At 43.9% G+C, this 17,398-nt stretch overlaps 1 protein-coding gene across 1 annotated transcript in view; it reads left to right on the forward strand.

Annotated features, from left to right (window-relative positions):
- Positions 1-241: 241 nt before the first annotated feature.
- LOC112253738 (E3 ubiquitin-protein ligase Midline-1) overlaps positions 242-17,398 on the forward strand; it is a 38,696-nt gene continuing 21,539 nt past the window's right edge. Inside the window, exons 1-2 of the mRNA XM_024425707.2 lie at positions 242-529; positions 10,599-11,373. Of these exons, the coding sequence (XP_024281475.1) occupies positions 10,660-11,373 (714 nt within the window). The 5' untranslated portion in view covers positions 242-529; positions 10,599-10,659. The remainder of the gene's footprint in view (positions 530-10,598; positions 11,374-17,398) is intronic.

Raw genomic sequence — 17,398 nt, forward strand, 5'->3', positions numbered from 1 at the left:
AAGGAGAGAAGATTATAAACCATTATAAATCGACACATTTTCATTTCACATGCCATAATCCCACAACAGGCATACTGTACTGTACCAACTGACTGCACAGTGTGGGCTGTCCCTGCTCTAGCTACAGTACCTCCCGATTGGCTCATCTAAAGCAGGGCCGCCCACTAAGCTATTTGAATACAGAGTGGAGGGGGAGGGGGAAGGGGAGGGGGAGGCGGAGCGGTGAGCTAGATTCCCTCCTCCTGCCTGCGTGTTCTCACTGGGCTGGGGAGAGGAGCGGCTTTAGGGTGCGAGTAAATATGCCACGAGAGGCGATGTGACAGCCAGAGACAGACGTACACTGACACAAAGTTCCCCCAGTCGGACTGGAGTATAGCAGGTCGACTATTGCTGCAGCTGGTCTGTTGTAACGGAGAATGAAGGGCCTCTTCTGACCTGACGGTTCAGCAGCTCAGTTCAGCTCTCTCATTTCTTCTTCCTCTCTTATTTCACTTTGTTGATGGACAATGGGATTTTAACCATGTGGCAGGTAAGGTGGGCTGTGATTGATTGTGTGGAAATGTTGTTGTGTGGTCCCTGAGGGTATGGGGTCTCTGGTTACTTAAAGCAGGGGTCATCAGGAGTTCTCTCCAAAGCTCTTTACATTTAGTGATGATGAAATCACAGAGAGAGCTGAGTTCTAATCATCATTAAACGTGATCACAGTTATAGAGCTGATGATAGTATGACCATGAGGTTAAGTAGGCAACATTTCCAGATGGGACTACCACGATATACTTGTGAGAGGAAGTTACTTTAGTGAATATGCTACTGTATCAATATAACTTATTGATCATCAGAATTTGAGTATGATACACTTTACTTCAGCATCTGTGTTCTGTGTTTATGAGACTAGAATAGGTTTGCTGTTTGGGGTTATAACATAAGTAGTTGTCATAGTGCTTTGCATATTCAGATGAGGGGACTGTGATATGTCAAATCTTTTTTGACAGCAGGAACACAGTGGGACCCCTAAGGGTGCACGTCGTGATTGTATCAGTGCAGGGAGTGATGCCTCTGTTCATTTCCACAATCGTTTTCATGTGACCTAATTTTGGGACGCTGATGAGCTCTTGTCCTCTTAGCAGACTTTATGCGAGTGGGTGAGAGATATCGATGGGGTGTTCACAAAGTTAGTGTGGTGTGAGAAACCTGAACTGTTGGGCTTTTAAAAATAAATCACTGAAGAGAATTTGACACACCGACTCCACGGGCGGCATGAGTGGGGAGGCATATTGGGAGGATGGCGTGTGTGCGCGTGTGTGTGTGTACCTGCATGTGTGTATGTATGTGTTTGTTTATGCTATGTTATTTCTGAGTTCCTCCAAATCCTCTCAGCATACTGCCGTCAACATGGTGTGATACTGATCACGCAGAGTAGGAGGGAAGCAGAGGTCACATCTGCCTATTCAGCAACATATCCTTTCCAGCCAAGCACACGTTTGACAACGCTCTTCTGAACCCTAAGCACAAACCTATCATGTTCACTTCCCTTCCCTTACTGTATTGTGGGTCAAAGGCACAGAGATGCCCCTCTAACCTTCTCTCCCCTGGTTCCAGATCTATTTGTCCATGTTTGGCATGACAATGACCATATGAGTTGACAGACAGCACAAACATATCGGATCAGACTTTGCGTTTATTGTCTTTGATAATGAAGGGAGAGCTGTGATTTCAAGATATGGTTGATGCTTTGTCAACCTGTTATAATGCGGTCCACTGTCAACTTGGTCAGTGGAGACGACTGCTTGAGGACCATAGTCTGATAAGCTCTCGTGGGGCCACTTTGACCTGCCTCAGGACATGACAGACTGTGGGAATGAGTCACTGTGACTTGCTCTGTGTTTGTCCCTGGGAATAAATATAGCAACAACAGCATTGTCAGTTTGTCTCTGCTTTCCTGTGTCTTTGATGTACTTCTGGTCATGTTGTGTGTCTTGTTGATATAAGGTAATTAGATGGATGGTGACCAAGCTGTTATCCTGGCGTTAGTTGTGGCATATTTTCAGTTTATTACAGTTGTGCTGTTTGCTAATTGCATTCTGGGTATCTCCCAGCAGGAAATGAACCACAGACATTTTTTTTTCTTCTCTTCTGCGCCTATGCTTATGCGTTCTTTGATTATTTGGTCCAATAGATGCATGAACAATATTTCCATGGTAACTTCTTCTGCAGTGAGCCTTTGACAACGAGAGACTTGTTTGGGATTTTGGCTCTGCCTCTTCGATCAGGGAAGTCGTGTGGACCGGAACACAGTTTTTCAGTTTCCAGCGATCAGTCATAGTCATTCGGCACAGTAGAGCGAGAACAATTGAAATAGGAAAAGTGTGACTTTAGTTTGGTGGTTGCCATTTTGGGGGAAATAATGGAATGTGGAGTGATGAGAGCCGTCTCTCTCAAGATCCAGAGAAGCAGATGCTCCAATGTATAACGATGTGTCTTTCTGCACGTCTGCATTGTTGCCACCAGAGAGCGTTCTTTCTTGAAACGTTTTACAAAGTTACTTTGACGATCATTTTTATGTGTAAATAATGATTTATTTTAATTTATATTTTTTATATTTTATTTTTTTAATTTTTTTAGGGGTGGATCAGCTTAATATTGCGGAAAAATTGTTGTTTCCATCAATGTAATTGTCTGCATAATTTACAATCCCCCATATCATTTTTCGGTAAATATATATATATATATATATATATATATATACATACACGTACATACTCATACACATACATACATACATACATACATACATACATACATACATACATACATACATACATACATACATACATACATACATACATACATACACATACCTATATAGATATACTTTTTGTGGAATTTTCCTTTATTATTCCCCGCAACCCCTACCAAATTGAAGAATTTGACAGTCCTCCCATTCATATCACAAGAATGGACAAACAACACTATTAAAACAGGCAAGAGAATAGACAGGCTAGTGCATTGTGTATGGTACATTGCCCAAAAAACCCTGAAGAAGAAGGCACTACGTGCTGAAACGTTGTTGCTATACCCATCAAATGTTTGGGAGCATAATTAGTGTGCAACTTTCTTTCTTTCTTTTTATAGTTTATTCTGTCCGTTTCTCAGCACTTCGACAAAACATTTTCGGGGTGTGTGTCAGCTTATGTCTTTTACTACAGAAAACTCAATAAAAGGTGTAGTATTTGAAGTGTGAAACATAAACAGATATCACTTACACATAGGCTGCTTAAACACCTCCCATAGTGGGTTCATAGAGCTTCTAACTTGATCCATGTGTAGGGTGTTATGTATGCTGTTATGACCTTATATGACTGTTTACCCGGTCAGGTCAAGCATGCCAAGAATAACCTGGGGTCAGCCTCTTGGGGTGTAACTGATGGAGCAATCAATGATCTGTGGTCTAACTGACATGTCAGGACGAAGGCCCCCAATCCCATGACTGTGTCTGCAGTCTATAGCGACATCTTCTGCTGGTAGAAAAGGATATCAGTATGACTTGATGATGCGTGTCAGAGAGAAGATAACCATACACACACACACACACACACAGTTGCACACACACAGGCGTTCACACACGCACACACAGGCGTTCACACACAGGCGCGCACACACACACACACACACACACACACACACACACACACACGTGCACACACACACATGTGCGCACACACACACACCCACACACAAACACACACAAGTGTATGCACACACTCACACAAACGAGTGCACCCACACACACACCTTTATTACATTCCCACCTCTGACCTCTATGTCTGTTAAACTCAGTACCGTAAGCTTCCTAGCTCCATATAACATTCCACAGACGCCAGGTAAAGTTTTCCCACTCTCCCCGCCCGGGACTGGGTCTTTGACTCTGATGAGTGGAGAGGCATATGTCACCCCTGACCCCTCTCTCTTCCCCTGTCACTGACTGACACTTAGCCATGTCTGTGGAAACTAAAGCTGGGTCTCGAACAGTATCACAGAATCACATCAACAGTCTCAGCTATTATGAAAGGGAGACAATCACACACATTTAATACACTGTCATGTAAACATGCACACATACTTGCATAGTCGCTTCATAAGACATCTCTCTCTTGTCATCTGTCTTGTGATGTAAGGGAGCGGAGCGAGGGAGCGGGGAACGGTCCTATACAGTATGATACATTATAGATGAAGGATTTGTGTACTGTTTACATCACACAGGACATATAAGATGCCTCCACCGTAAACTGGACAGACTCCCACTTTCTACACAAACTCATAACCTCACATATATGACTCGTTTCAGGAAATTAGGCGTATGTCGTGGGTCACTACTTCATGGGAGAGCCATTTTTTATGCAGACTTGCTGTGCAAACATGCACTCACACGTAAGCATGCAGGCACGCAGGCTCGCGCACAGGGCACACGCAACGCACACACACACATATGCTTGCTTGCTCGCACAAAAACGCATACAGCACACACATGCGTCATTGAAACTTTTCCATCTGGCCCTGTCAGCTTTATAAACACTATTATATAAACACATTCTTCCCCAATCTGTCCCCAACACAAATGTAATTTTTAATAACATTTGTTATTATTATTCCATATCTGGGTCAGTCAGGAGGGGGGAGCCAGATGAGGATCATAGCCAGAGAGACCCCCTGAGTCAGATGTGCCAGTTTAGGGTTCCAGGCCCCCCTAATCTCCCGGCTCGCACCCCAGCCTCAAACACAGCGTCCAATCCCATTAGCCGTGACTGACCCGATCTTCAACATGAAAGTCTCTGATTGGTCACAGACACAGTGGCAGGAGCGGATTATGGATAAACAGGCAGGGTGTCTGGGGCCGAAACAAAGACAGGCAGGCCGAGAGTGAGGGGGGCGAGTGGCTAAATGCTAACGCTAATGAGTCCGACGTACGGTCTGGGGCGGTCATTAGAGGTGATTAGGGGGGCACTGCATGCGACGGTCATGGGGAGAAGGGGACACAGAGAGAGAGACACTGGGTAACAATACACTCTATAACTGGTGTCAGAACAGTGGACTGGGGCTGTGGAACTGTAGCTGTGACAAATCCATTTTTATGCCAAGACCAGAGGGTCCAATTGCCATTTATTAGTGGATATTTTCACACTCTCAACAATGACTTTGGAAATATGCCTACAGTATATATTGACAACAAAAGCAGACATCAAAGGCATGAAGACCATGGACCAAATGTTATACTGTGGTTCAAAGGGTGGAGTCAATTTCATAAGCAATAAAAAATGTATAACTTCCAAGTAAATTGTATGAGGAGGTCAGCTCCCGAAAGAAACGTTAGGGTCAGTGGTTCATCTCAACCACTCACTGTGTGTCTGAAAGAGATTGTTATTACTCTCAACAGCCAATCCTCTAATCTGCCTTTAGGTTATTAAACGTGTTTGGAGAGAAGCAAATAAATTGTCAAAAGTCCTAGTCCTAGGTATCTTATTTTTGTGCCCTGGTTAGGAAACTATAGATTATGTCCTGGTATAGGAACTACGGACATGTGAGCGTTGATTCTTATTAGACACTGTATAGGGATTATAAAACCCAGAATTATTCATTTGTATTTTTTTTGTTCCTCTTTTTCAAATCCAAAATAATACTACCATTTGTTTTTACCATTAACAATTGCAAAATAAAACTGATATTGGAATTATGTATCTCACATCTAATCCCCAGAAATTAGGCGAGATGTAGAATATGTTTGTATTTACGCTACCTATAAATGGTTCATACTTTTGCCCTAAAAGTATGAACCATCTCCTCTCGTGCATCTCCTCTCGTTTTTCGCCCGTCTCAGTTCATTTGGAAATGAAAGTGCATATGCATACACACACTGATTATGTTAGGTAGGTCAATGCCTTTGACCTAGTTTGAGCGTTGCGCTCCGTGGGATGCCACAGTCGCTCACGTCAAGCCACCGGATGGACAATATTCCCCTCCATTTTGTTACAGCAGCTTTCTGCTGGTTCATTTATTTTTTTTGTACATATTATTTTACGTTTCAGCTGTTTTGGGATAACAAGCGTGGGATTATAAAATGGTATCCACTGTATGGGATCTCCCTTTTTTGATAGTCCTATTGTACTGAACTGAAAGGGAATCTTGACCACATATTATTGAATAAGGGGGGTTTTGTTTGGCTACTCTAGCTACAAACATTCAGTAGGAGACGTAAGCTTACTATGATAGCATAAGGGCTATTTTTACATCCAATTTCAATATACAGTAGCTTGAAGGTGTTAACTAATCTCCAATTGAATACTTTTCCTTTTTGTCTCAGAGCATCTGACCTTTGCACCCTTATACATCATACATCATTATACATCATCATATGCACCCTTATACATCATATTGTCTTGCCCTTTCATCTTTTCATCCACTCTTCATGAAGTGACTGTTTTTAGAAACGGGAGAGAAAAAGGATCTGTTTAAAATTTATGAGATCAAAGATAGTGAAAAAGCCACAACCTCTAGCAACTGAGTTGATTTAAAGATACAACCAGTACCTCCACAAACAGACAGGATATCCAGCGAGACACAGGGGGATATGCATAGTGCTCTAAATCAGGGGTTCTTATACTTTTTTCAGCCTGGGACCCACATGAGAAATTCTATGTTTTTCTGGGACCCAAGCTCATGAAAAGTGCCTTATCAGAGCAAAACATTTTAGTGTCCCCCCTCTTGAAGGCAGAGAGAACATTTTTTTGTTTTAAAGTTAATTTCCTGCAATTCTACACATTGTGCCATGGGCATGGATAAAATGTTGCTGTTTCAAAGCAATTTTTTCAGCGAATATACACAGTATGCCATGGGGCAGAAAGAATATGTTGCAATTTCATAACACATTTTGCCATGGGGAAGAGATATATATACGTGTATATACATATTTTTTTGCAGTTTTACAGCTAATTTTATGCAATTCTACACATTATGCCATGTTAATATGATATCAGAGTGAGAGTGAACATCAAAATCAAAGGCGGAACCGTGGAATTCAGGGCCCCTGGGACCATGCCCTACAACAGTATTTTGCCACGATAACAACAAGTTTAGATAGCTGGCTAGACTAACTTACCAATAAAAAAATGGTTAGCTGACAAGGCGAATTGAGTGACTGACATAACAAGAGAAGAACTGCTGATGCACAACCAAATTTAGAAATTGCACCATGTATTCTACTATTGTAACTCACAAAAGTAAGTTGACCCCCCCCTCTCATACTTTAAAAAAGGCTACTCTAAATGTTAGTTGGGACCATATAACTTACTCACAGTTCAGGCAAATTTAGCTGAAAGTGATAAAGTTTCCTTACCGGTAAATCCATTTTTTTTTTTGTTAATTGTTAGGTTTCAACTTGGTATAAAGATAGTGTAGCCTCGTCTTCATTGACCATGTTTCAGTCTGGCTAGCTGGCTGTCAGTGTGAGTCTCCATTCTTTGTACCTGTCCCCACCTGGCATCAATTGCCAAGCCAGCAACATTTAACTTTCTCAAACAAACCTGCCTGAGGCACCATGTTAGTTACAACAGAAAGGGTTAATGCCATGACCGTTAGCAAATGGAAAAAATACTGTAATTCAACTTGTGACTCTCTCTCACGCTGTATATCAGCACACTAACATAACTCCACACAGTATTTGATTGATCTTAAAGGTTCAGAGTTCAACTACCAACCCTGGTTAGGCCCTTTGGGAAGGTCATCACAGTCTATTTTTCACAGAGGTCAATAGGAAGAAGAGTCCAAGACTAGTGTCTAAACCCATTACATTTCATTGAACTCCAATGTATACAATGTGTGTTCCTCAGATTTGAAATTCACATGGTATTTTAATGACACGTGTTACATTAGTTATTCTTCTGAAACCTATCCCTGCTGATTTTTCATTGGACCACAGCTATAAATGAGCAGAAGGGAGAGAGAAGACAATACCCTCTCCCTCACCCCCTCTCTGCCCCTCTTCTCTTCTCTTCTCTTCTCTTCTCTTCTCTTCTCTTCTCTTCTCTTCTCTTCTCTTCTCTTCTCTTCTCTTCTCTTCTCTTCTCTTCTCTTCTCTTCTCTTCTCTTCTCTTCTCTTCTCTTCTCTTCTCTTCTCTTCTCTCCCTTCTCCCCTCCCGCACCTCCACTGTGAGGTCTGACAGATTGCAGTGTCACTTTTTTGTGTGAAGTGGGATTGTCCACAGAGCTAACCGCTCTAGTGAACCGCTCTATCTCGTTAACTTTGCTGGAATTGTCGGGACAACTCTGTCCTTTCCTGTTGTGCCTCCGTGGCTCCTGTGAAACTCCTGTGAAACGCTGGTCGGCAGCTACACTAGACGACTTTGCCTATTCAGTGTGTGCGTGAGGAGGATAAGGGCTAAGCAGGCAGCAGAGTGATGCCTGCTGTGGACCGATGTTCCACCCCGCTGTGTCTCCATGCTCAGGGATCTGTCCTCTGAGCTCCCTGCTGCCTGTGTTTCTGATTCGGGCTCTTCAGCTTCTGTAGCATCGTCCTCCTCCTCAGCAGAGATGTCTGCCATGCTGAGTACACGGGAGCGAGATCCATTGGTGGGTACTGAGTGGGTCGGCTAAGAGGGGATCCGCGTGCTAGGGAAGGGCAAAGACCATGGCAAAGTCTGACGGGGACTTCACTTCGAATCAATTCAAATTTTATTGGTCACATACAAGTGTTTAGCAGATGTTATTGCGGGTGTAGCGAAATGCTTGTGTTTCTAGCTCCGACAATGCAGTAATATGTAACAGTAATATCTAACAATTTCACAACCTATACCCAATACACACAAATCTAAGTAAAGGAATGGAATTAAGAATATATAAATATGTGGACGAGCAGTTTTAGAGCAGAATAGACTAAGACACAGTGGAATAGAATACATTATATACATATGAGATGAGTAATGCAAAATATGTAAACATTGTTAAAGTGACTAGCATTCTACTTATTAAAGTTATGACTTGCTTTGGACTTTTCCCAGAGGAATCTATTCAGCTGTTTCATGGTTTATCTGGTGTTATTAGGTTGAGAGCAGACACTTCGACATGCAGTCGCATACTTCAATACCGTACACCGAAGTCAAGGGAGCGATTATCTTCACTGAGTTCAGGGAAACAATTGGGTCACTGCAGGTGTCTCTGTGATAGACAAGTCATTGCTGGTACGGTGCGTGCTACATTGATTTATTCAGTTCTGTATCAGGTCAATTTAGGCATGTTTGGTGTTTGTGTGTTTAAAACGTACAACGCATTACACATTGTATGATCCTTCACAATGAATGTGTTTGGTCACTACAGCTTCTGTCCGATGCCCGAAGGTTGAAGCATTCTGCAGTTGACATTCAGTGAACTCACTGTCCCGAACAGAGGAATTCAGAGACCATTCAATGCTAAATAAGAAGTGTTGTGTCTGTCACTGTTCCAGAGGGGTAGGGGAGTGGCGTTGCTTAGCAGTCTAGTCCCACTTGGAACTAGGTCAGAGAGATGCATAGTACTGTACTTGCTGGACACACAAGTACAGAAAACAGTGACATCTGTTGAAAATACTACACCCAGGGACATCCCTGGAAAAACAGCTTTATTAGAGGTAGGATTATGCTTTGACTTTGAAGGATTGTTCACTTATTGACAGGAGACTTTGAAGAAGGGTTCAAATTGAACCGTTCAATTAAATCAGGTCAGTATTACCATGGTCAAGTAAAATCACATAATGGTTCTGGGTAGCTGTCAAATCATTATATTTCCTGGTAGACAGGTCCCGTTTCCTGTGCTCTGCTCAGCATCAGTTTATTGAAAATCATTTGCCCCTTGCTGTACTCGGGCCAACCTGAAGTCTGAGGGTACATTTTCACTGCCGCAGGATTGAGAGAAGGGCATGACGTCGGGAGAGTATTGTCACCCGCCACCTCAGACAATGGCATGGGTGTTTAGTTGACCTGTCTAGACAGCGTCGTGGGGGAGCAAGTTTCAGTTCTCTGTTCTGATGAGTGATTATCTGCATTCAGCATCAATTGTGGATGAAATAACCCACTTGGAGGCCTACAAAAAGGATATACAAATGTATATTGCCAAATGTATTGAGTTGTGTAACCAGGTTTTCGATAGAAGTAAAAAAAGACATCTCTCCTTATTGGTTTTGACAAGGGCTCTGGGTCACCGTCAGTCAGTGTGTTACAGCTTGCCATTACTGAGACAGATGTTTTAACATAAATTGTACTCCTGTCCTCTGTTTATTAACATTAAACAATTAAGACAAATAAATAAAGGAAACATAAAAAAACAGAAGAGACTTTTGCTTTGTTATTTCTATGACCTCACCTTTTTTTTTAGCACAGCATCCACCCATATATTGTGGACATTTCAAACAACACAAGCTCTGATCGCTCAACACTCCACGTTTTTGATGAATTCATTTATCGCTTCATTTTCATTGAAGTACTACAATTGATGACAATGGAAATGATCAGTCAACTGTAGATAACCATTCACGTGTATTTATCTGAACGGTTCAGTCTTTCTGTCCACCTCTCCAGATAGCTGAGCAGTTACCCTGGATTTCGCTGACACGCCCGCGCCTGAGTTCCACCTGAGAGGATGGACGCGCTGGAGTCAGAGCTGACTTGCCCAATCTGCCTCGAGCTCTTTGAGGACCCACTGCTCCTGCCCTGTGCCCACAGCCTGTGCTTCGGCTGCGCCCATCGCATCCTGGTATCCCACTGCGCCTCCAACGAGCCCGTCCAGTCCATCGGAGCCTTCCAGTGCCCCACCTGCCGCTATGTCATCTCTCTCAGTCCGCAGCGTGGCCTAGAAGGACTGAAACGCAACGTCACCCTCCAGAACATCATCGACCGTGTCCAGAGGGCCGCCTCCTCCGGCCCCCTGGCCCTGCTGCCCCACAGCGGGCCCAACTCCCCTAGCGAGGACGCCGGGCGATTCGCCCTGGCCCTGGTCCCCGCCTCCACCGCCATGACCAGCCCCGGGACGCCGCCCAGCCACGTGCAGTGCCAGTTCTGCGAGCAGGACCCGCCGCAGAACGCTGTCAAGACGTGCGTGACATGCGAGGTGTCATACTGCGACGAGTGCCTGCGTGCCACGCACCCCAATAAGAAGCCCTTCACGGGCCACCGTCTGATTGAGCCCATGCCGGACTGCCACCTGCGGGGGCTACAGTGCCTGGAGCACGAGGAGGAGAAAGTGAACATGTATTGCGTCACCGACGAACAGCTCATCTGCTCGCTGTGCAAACTGGTGGGCAGACACCGAGACCACCAGGTGGCGGCCTTGAGCGACCGCTTCGAGAAACTCAAGGTAAGGGATGACTTTTTGAATGTATGCATGAACCTGGTCACTATGCTCTGCTGGTGGACATGTTGTTTTGAGGAGGGGCGGCATCAGAACTGCTGTGGATAATGTGTGTGACGGGGTAAAGAATTAAAAGCGAGAAGTGAGGAGCTGTGGAAAGCTGTGTGTGAAGTTGAAAAGAGTGAGAAAGTGAGATGCCCGATTGTGCACCCGCCATCGTAGGTGTGACTTTGTAAGTGTAATGTTGTGGTGAAGAAATACAGCTACTATATTTTGTTTTTGAGTGCACTATAATCCTCACTAACTATGTAGCCTAGATTTCCAACAAAAATGATGTTATCATCTTTTTGTTTCATCATTAGCGGAGCGCCCCTAATCATACAATTAGTACAAGTACTGCACCGCCCCAAAATGCCAAGAGGGTCTCTCTGCATCTCTCCTGTGCAGGCAGTGTGAAAATAGGGGCTCATTAGTGATGAGGAAGAGTGCTGCATCCAGAAGGTTGAGGTTAAACAGTGGTAATCGCTCCGTTTGGTGGGGGTTGGTTTAATTGAGTGTGACTGGTAGGTCGTGTTAAAGGCTGTTAGGGAGGGCCCATTGGGAGATGGCCTGTTATTACCCCCTCTCTCAGGGGGGAGCTGAAGCACACTCGGGGGGGCTGTCGGATGGGGGCCTGCTGCCATGTGAAGAAGGGTGTCTGTTAGGGCATGGTGGTCCCGAGAAGTGTGGTGTTTGATGGAGGTGTCCTATATGGATTCTGCAGGACAAATTAAGACCAGAGTTTGATTTGTGATAAGGCCATGTGTGATCACTGATTTTCAGTTTGGCATCTTTTGCACTCTGGTCCATCTCTCCTGTGTATGTTAAGCGGTCTAGAAAAGTGTTCTGATTACAGAAGCAACACATGAAGTCCAAATGTAACTATTATCAATGCTTCATTTGTAAATCGGGAGGTTCTGAAACAGAATGTGAGCGCGAGAGGGGGGTGACCTGTGGGGCTCTGAGGTACAGGAATGCATGATAAAAACAGCTTTATAGTAAAGCATTGCATGCATATCATTGTATTTGCCTGAGTGGCACAGAGCAGTAGAGTAGAGGCACTTGCAGAAGTTGCACAAATGGCGACGTTATTTGTTGCCTATGGTCTGGGAAAAATGTGTCCTTTTCTAAAAGCCTTTCATGCAACTCTACGTCATTTTAAGTGACTGGTGACTTTAACAGAATACTTTTTAATACAGCACAAATTATAGAAATGACAGGCTACTTTGACACTGACAAAACGGATAATCTGAGATCAATACAAAAGACCTTGTCTTGAATCCATCAATAGCCTAGGCCTAGGTGTGTGGAGACGCACAAAGGCTGCATTTATACAGGCAGCCCAATTCTATCTTTTTTATCTATCTTTTTTTTCTGGAAAAGATCTGATGTGATTGGTCAAAAGACCAATTAGTGGAAAAAAATATCAGAATTGGGCTGCCTGTCTAAATAATGCCATTTTGTACAGTATGAGGAAGCATTTAAATCCTGAAAAAGCTTTCCAGTTTTACTGACTCACTCACCAGTCATGGTCAATGCGCTGGTGTCAACAGCCTCTCTCTCTCTATTGTTTTACTTTGTAAAACAATGCTGTTCACTGAACAGGCCTATTTGGAAGTTGATCAAATATTTTGGTATCCTACATACATATTAGAGTCTTCTCTTTTCAGCAGTAACCATTTGCTTTCCAACCTACGTTTTCCTGCGATTGTATTTGAAATATTGAGAAAGGTCTGTTTAGCTATTCACTGGCAGATTTGCCGCACATTCCCGAGGCAAATCCTTGTGTTTAGGCTACACACAATCCACACATATGTTATTTATTTTAAATAAGCTATTGATCCTCTGTGGCTAAATTATAGACGTATTCCTGGTGTAGTATTCTGAATTATTTCATTTATTTCAGAACAGACAGACAGCAGCAATTCTATAATTTAGTGCAACGCTGGAGAGGTGATAGTTGCAGGCTCGCGTCTATCAGAGTAAGAGAGAGAGAGAGATCATAGAAAATGAATATCATTCTAGTTCTGTGAGTGATTTAAGAGTACTTCTCTCTTTTCACAGCAACGGCCACCAGGCTACAATGTTGCGCGAACCATAAACCCGGGTCGGGTTTACCTTTCACATGACTTTTTTTTTTTTACGGGGCAGATCTCTTTTATTTGATGTTTACATTGTAAACAGTGTAAATAATGTTTCATGCCAGGAGCGGTGGGCTACCGGACCCTTGCAAAATTTAAAGGTCCCGATTCCGGCAGGATCTGGGCCAAATTAAACACGGACTATCATGTTCAGTGTGAATTGCAAACAGTGAGAAAAAAATGTCATGCCACGAGAGGTAGGCTACCGGATCCTTGCAAAACTGAGAGGTGTTGGATCCTATTCCCGGAAAGATCCAGCTCAAATGAAGCACTGGCTATTTTTGTTTTTCAGAGAGATGAACCATTGATGGAGCATTTGTTATTCTACACTACAGTGTCTTTCTGCCTCACTTCCATATTATGTGTGCCTTACGACAGACAGATGCATTCATATTAAGGTCAGTGGATCTCCCAATTAGTACACTGAATCATTTCATAGTGGTATATATGCATTACTCATGGATCTTCTGCACTTAAAAGGCATTGCACAAATGAGCATACCAGAGGATACACACTCATGTAAGAATGCAACGGCCGGTCCTTACCATTCTGCTGCCCCTAGGTGAGTCCAAAAAATGCTGCCCCCCTCAAAACTAGAATGGGTACCTGGGTGCATGATTACAGACTAGCAATGGGGCTTTGGGGTTCTTGGTTATAAAATGGAGATAATTCCTGATGCAGTGACAACACAATAGCACGTGTGCACTGCAATTGCAAAATAAACACATTTCTACCTACTGTAGAGGAAGAACATGCTGATCTATGTCCAGTGAAGTGGATCTTTTGGGGGAGGGGTAATATTCTCAGTGTTGAGAACCCTTTACATGTTCCTATATGACTCCAGTATCAATTAAGCAACAGAATACAAACATTTGCTTCCGTTTGGAGCCGAATGATCGCAACCCAGGATTGGCTTACGATGGGCTAATACTCTCACTCTGCGACAGACCTGCATCGAAAGGCCTTGTGCTATAGTCTAATCTCTCTCACTTCACCTTTTGAAGGATTTAAAGATTCGTAGAGTCATGAAAACACTCCTGTAAGGGTAGGCGAAGCTCGAATGTAGGTCACTAACTACCAGAACCTTTTGCACCATACCATGTAAAATTCATGCAGTATTGATTTGACCTTTAATTACTCATGAAAGAAAACATTAAGGATCATTAAACATGTACTCATATTAGGCGGAGCTACCAAACGATTGAAGGGAAATGACTGTCCTAAGATTGCAGTATTTTCAGTGGTGGCAGTGGGCCTCTGTGAAGGGGCTAGGTCATTGTGGCTACACCCTTTCCTTTTGGGAGATAAAATTACCATTTCACGGAAACGTACAGAGAGAGGAAATGGTTCAAAATAGCATCAGAGGTCCATGGATCTGGGTCATAGAGGAAGCTCTGATCTAACAATGCAGAATCACGATAAACTTGTTGTAGCTAAGCAAAGACCTTTGACTGTCCTCTGCCTTCCTCCCCTCCCCAATGGCACAGCTCCTGGCTTGGCCATAATTCTTCACTTTACTCAGCCCAACTACAACTTCTTCCCCCATGCCCTGGAGTAATCGAGTCATACTGTTACACGGTCATGACCCTTTGCCTGTAGCCTTGCCTCTGATCTATGACTGGCCATGCAGATGACTTTGTGTCTCAAGGGTCTAGGCCAAGGGAGGGACCACAGACAACACAAGCATTGACTGTTTCTGAAGTGTTATCATGTACAGTACGTTTATGCAGCATTATGGCTTGCATTTTGCACAACTGGCAGAGTAGTGACAGGAGAAACATTACGTTTATCATGGACACTGCAAATAGATGGTAAATAGTGATACAAATGATTTTGTATACATCATTTGTATACACAAAACGAATGGCACAAAATCACATGGAATTAATGCAGATGTACTTCATGTATGGATCCTGCAACTTTCCCACATGGTGTGCACATGAAAGCATGGATTCCATTAAGTGAGAGTAAATAACTCAAAGCTGCTTGCCTTTCTCCGTAAACAAAATCACTGAGTTTATATCAGACAGAAACGGCTTGGGAAAATGAAACAGGAGAAATGGAGAACTGATGGAGATGAAGAGAAAGTGTGCGCAAATATTGTCCAAGATGGCGTAGCAGTAAGTCGTCCTGTCTCGTCGTGTCCCGTGTCCCTTGTATATATCGTCTATTTTTCGTTTTTTACATATTTTTCTTCAAAAACATTTTGCTAAACCTAAGCTTCCAAATACTTCCAAATACTCTCCTGCAACCCGCCTCACCCAATGTAGCTATTTTTCCTAAAGTATTTATATTTACTTCGGAACCGGAACCCCTCAACTGAAGCTAGCCAGCTAACCACCAGCTATGCTAGCGGTCTTCAGCTAACCGGTCATCAGCTAAGCTAACCTTTAGCTCGGAAAGCTCTCGCCAGCTCGAACAACGCGACTCTATCCAGAGCATAACGGACCTATTTATTTTTCATCCCCGGATTCATCCCTGGATTCCCACCGCAAACGGAACATTTTTCAGCTGGATCTTCACAACTAGCTATCTAGCTAAACCGCAACCCCGGATGATTACTCCTGGCTAGCGCTTCCACCCACTTAGCGTGAAGCTAGCCCGGCCAGCGCACCTGTGTACTACCACCGTAGCATACTCCTGGGCTACAATACCCGGGCCCACGACCGGTCTATCGATGTCACCGCATGAAGAGGAATAAACAGACTCACCCCATCGCAACGTCCCCCAAAGGCCAACTCTCTAGCCCTCGCTATCTCCCTGCTTGCTAAACTCGGCCTGCTAACTGCTAGCTTGTCTAGCCCCGGTCCGCTAACTGCTACCTTGTTTAGCCCGGGCCTACGAACTGTTAGCTTGTTAGCACAGGCCTGCTAACTGCTAGCTTGTCTAGCCCGGGCCTACGAACTGTTAGCTTGTTAGCACAGGCCTGCTAACCGTCTCAATCGCCGCGTCCCAAACACTCACCGGACCCATATTTACTTTCTATCTCTTCTTGATTTTTAATCTGTTTATACCTTTCCGGAAACCTGCCTCACCCAATGTGATACGGAATCGCTATTATTTTTAATTTTTAGAACACACTCAAGAACCTCCAGAAGCTAACCAGCTAACTAGCTACAAGCTATTTAGTCATTGTTTACTTTTTTTCAACCTGGATAACACTCGCTAGTCCAGCTTCCCTGCCCCATCCACCGCTGCCCCCTGGACTCTGATCTCTTGGCTACATAGCTGATGCACTCTGGACTGTCCATTAATCACGGTACTCCATTCTGCTTGTTTATGTTTTATCTGTCGGCCCCGTTGCCTAGTCAATGCCATTTTACCTGCTGTTGTTGTGCTAGCTGATTAGCTGTTGTCTCACCTACTGTTTAAGCTAGCTTTCCCAATTCAACACCTGTGATTACTGTATGCCTCGCTGTATGTCTCTCTCAAATGTCAATATGCCTTGTATACTGTTGCTCAGGTTAGTTATCATTGTTCTAGTTCACAATGGAGCCCCTAGTTCTACTCTTCATACCCCTGATAACTCCTTTGTCCCACCTCCCACACATGCTGTGACCTCACCCATTACAACCAGCATGTCCAGAGATACAACCTCTCTCATCATCACCCAGTGCCTGGGCTTACCTCCGCTGTACCCGCACCCCACCATACCCCTGTCTGCGCATTATGCCCTGAATATATTCTACCATGCCCAGAAACCTGCTCCTCTTATTCTCTGTCCCCAACGCTCTAGGCGACCAGTTTTGATAGCCTTTAGCCGCACCCTCATACTACTCCTTCTCTGTTCCGCGGGTGATGTGGAGGTAAACCCAGGCCCTGCATGTCCCCAGGCACCCTCATTTGTTGAC

Source organism: Oncorhynchus tshawytscha, linkage group LG07 (genome assembly GCF_018296145.1).
Source record: "Oncorhynchus tshawytscha isolate Ot180627B linkage group LG07, Otsh_v2.0, whole genome shotgun sequence".
NCBI classification, from domain to species: domain Eukaryota; kingdom Metazoa; phylum Chordata; class Actinopteri; order Salmoniformes; family Salmonidae; genus Oncorhynchus; species Oncorhynchus tshawytscha.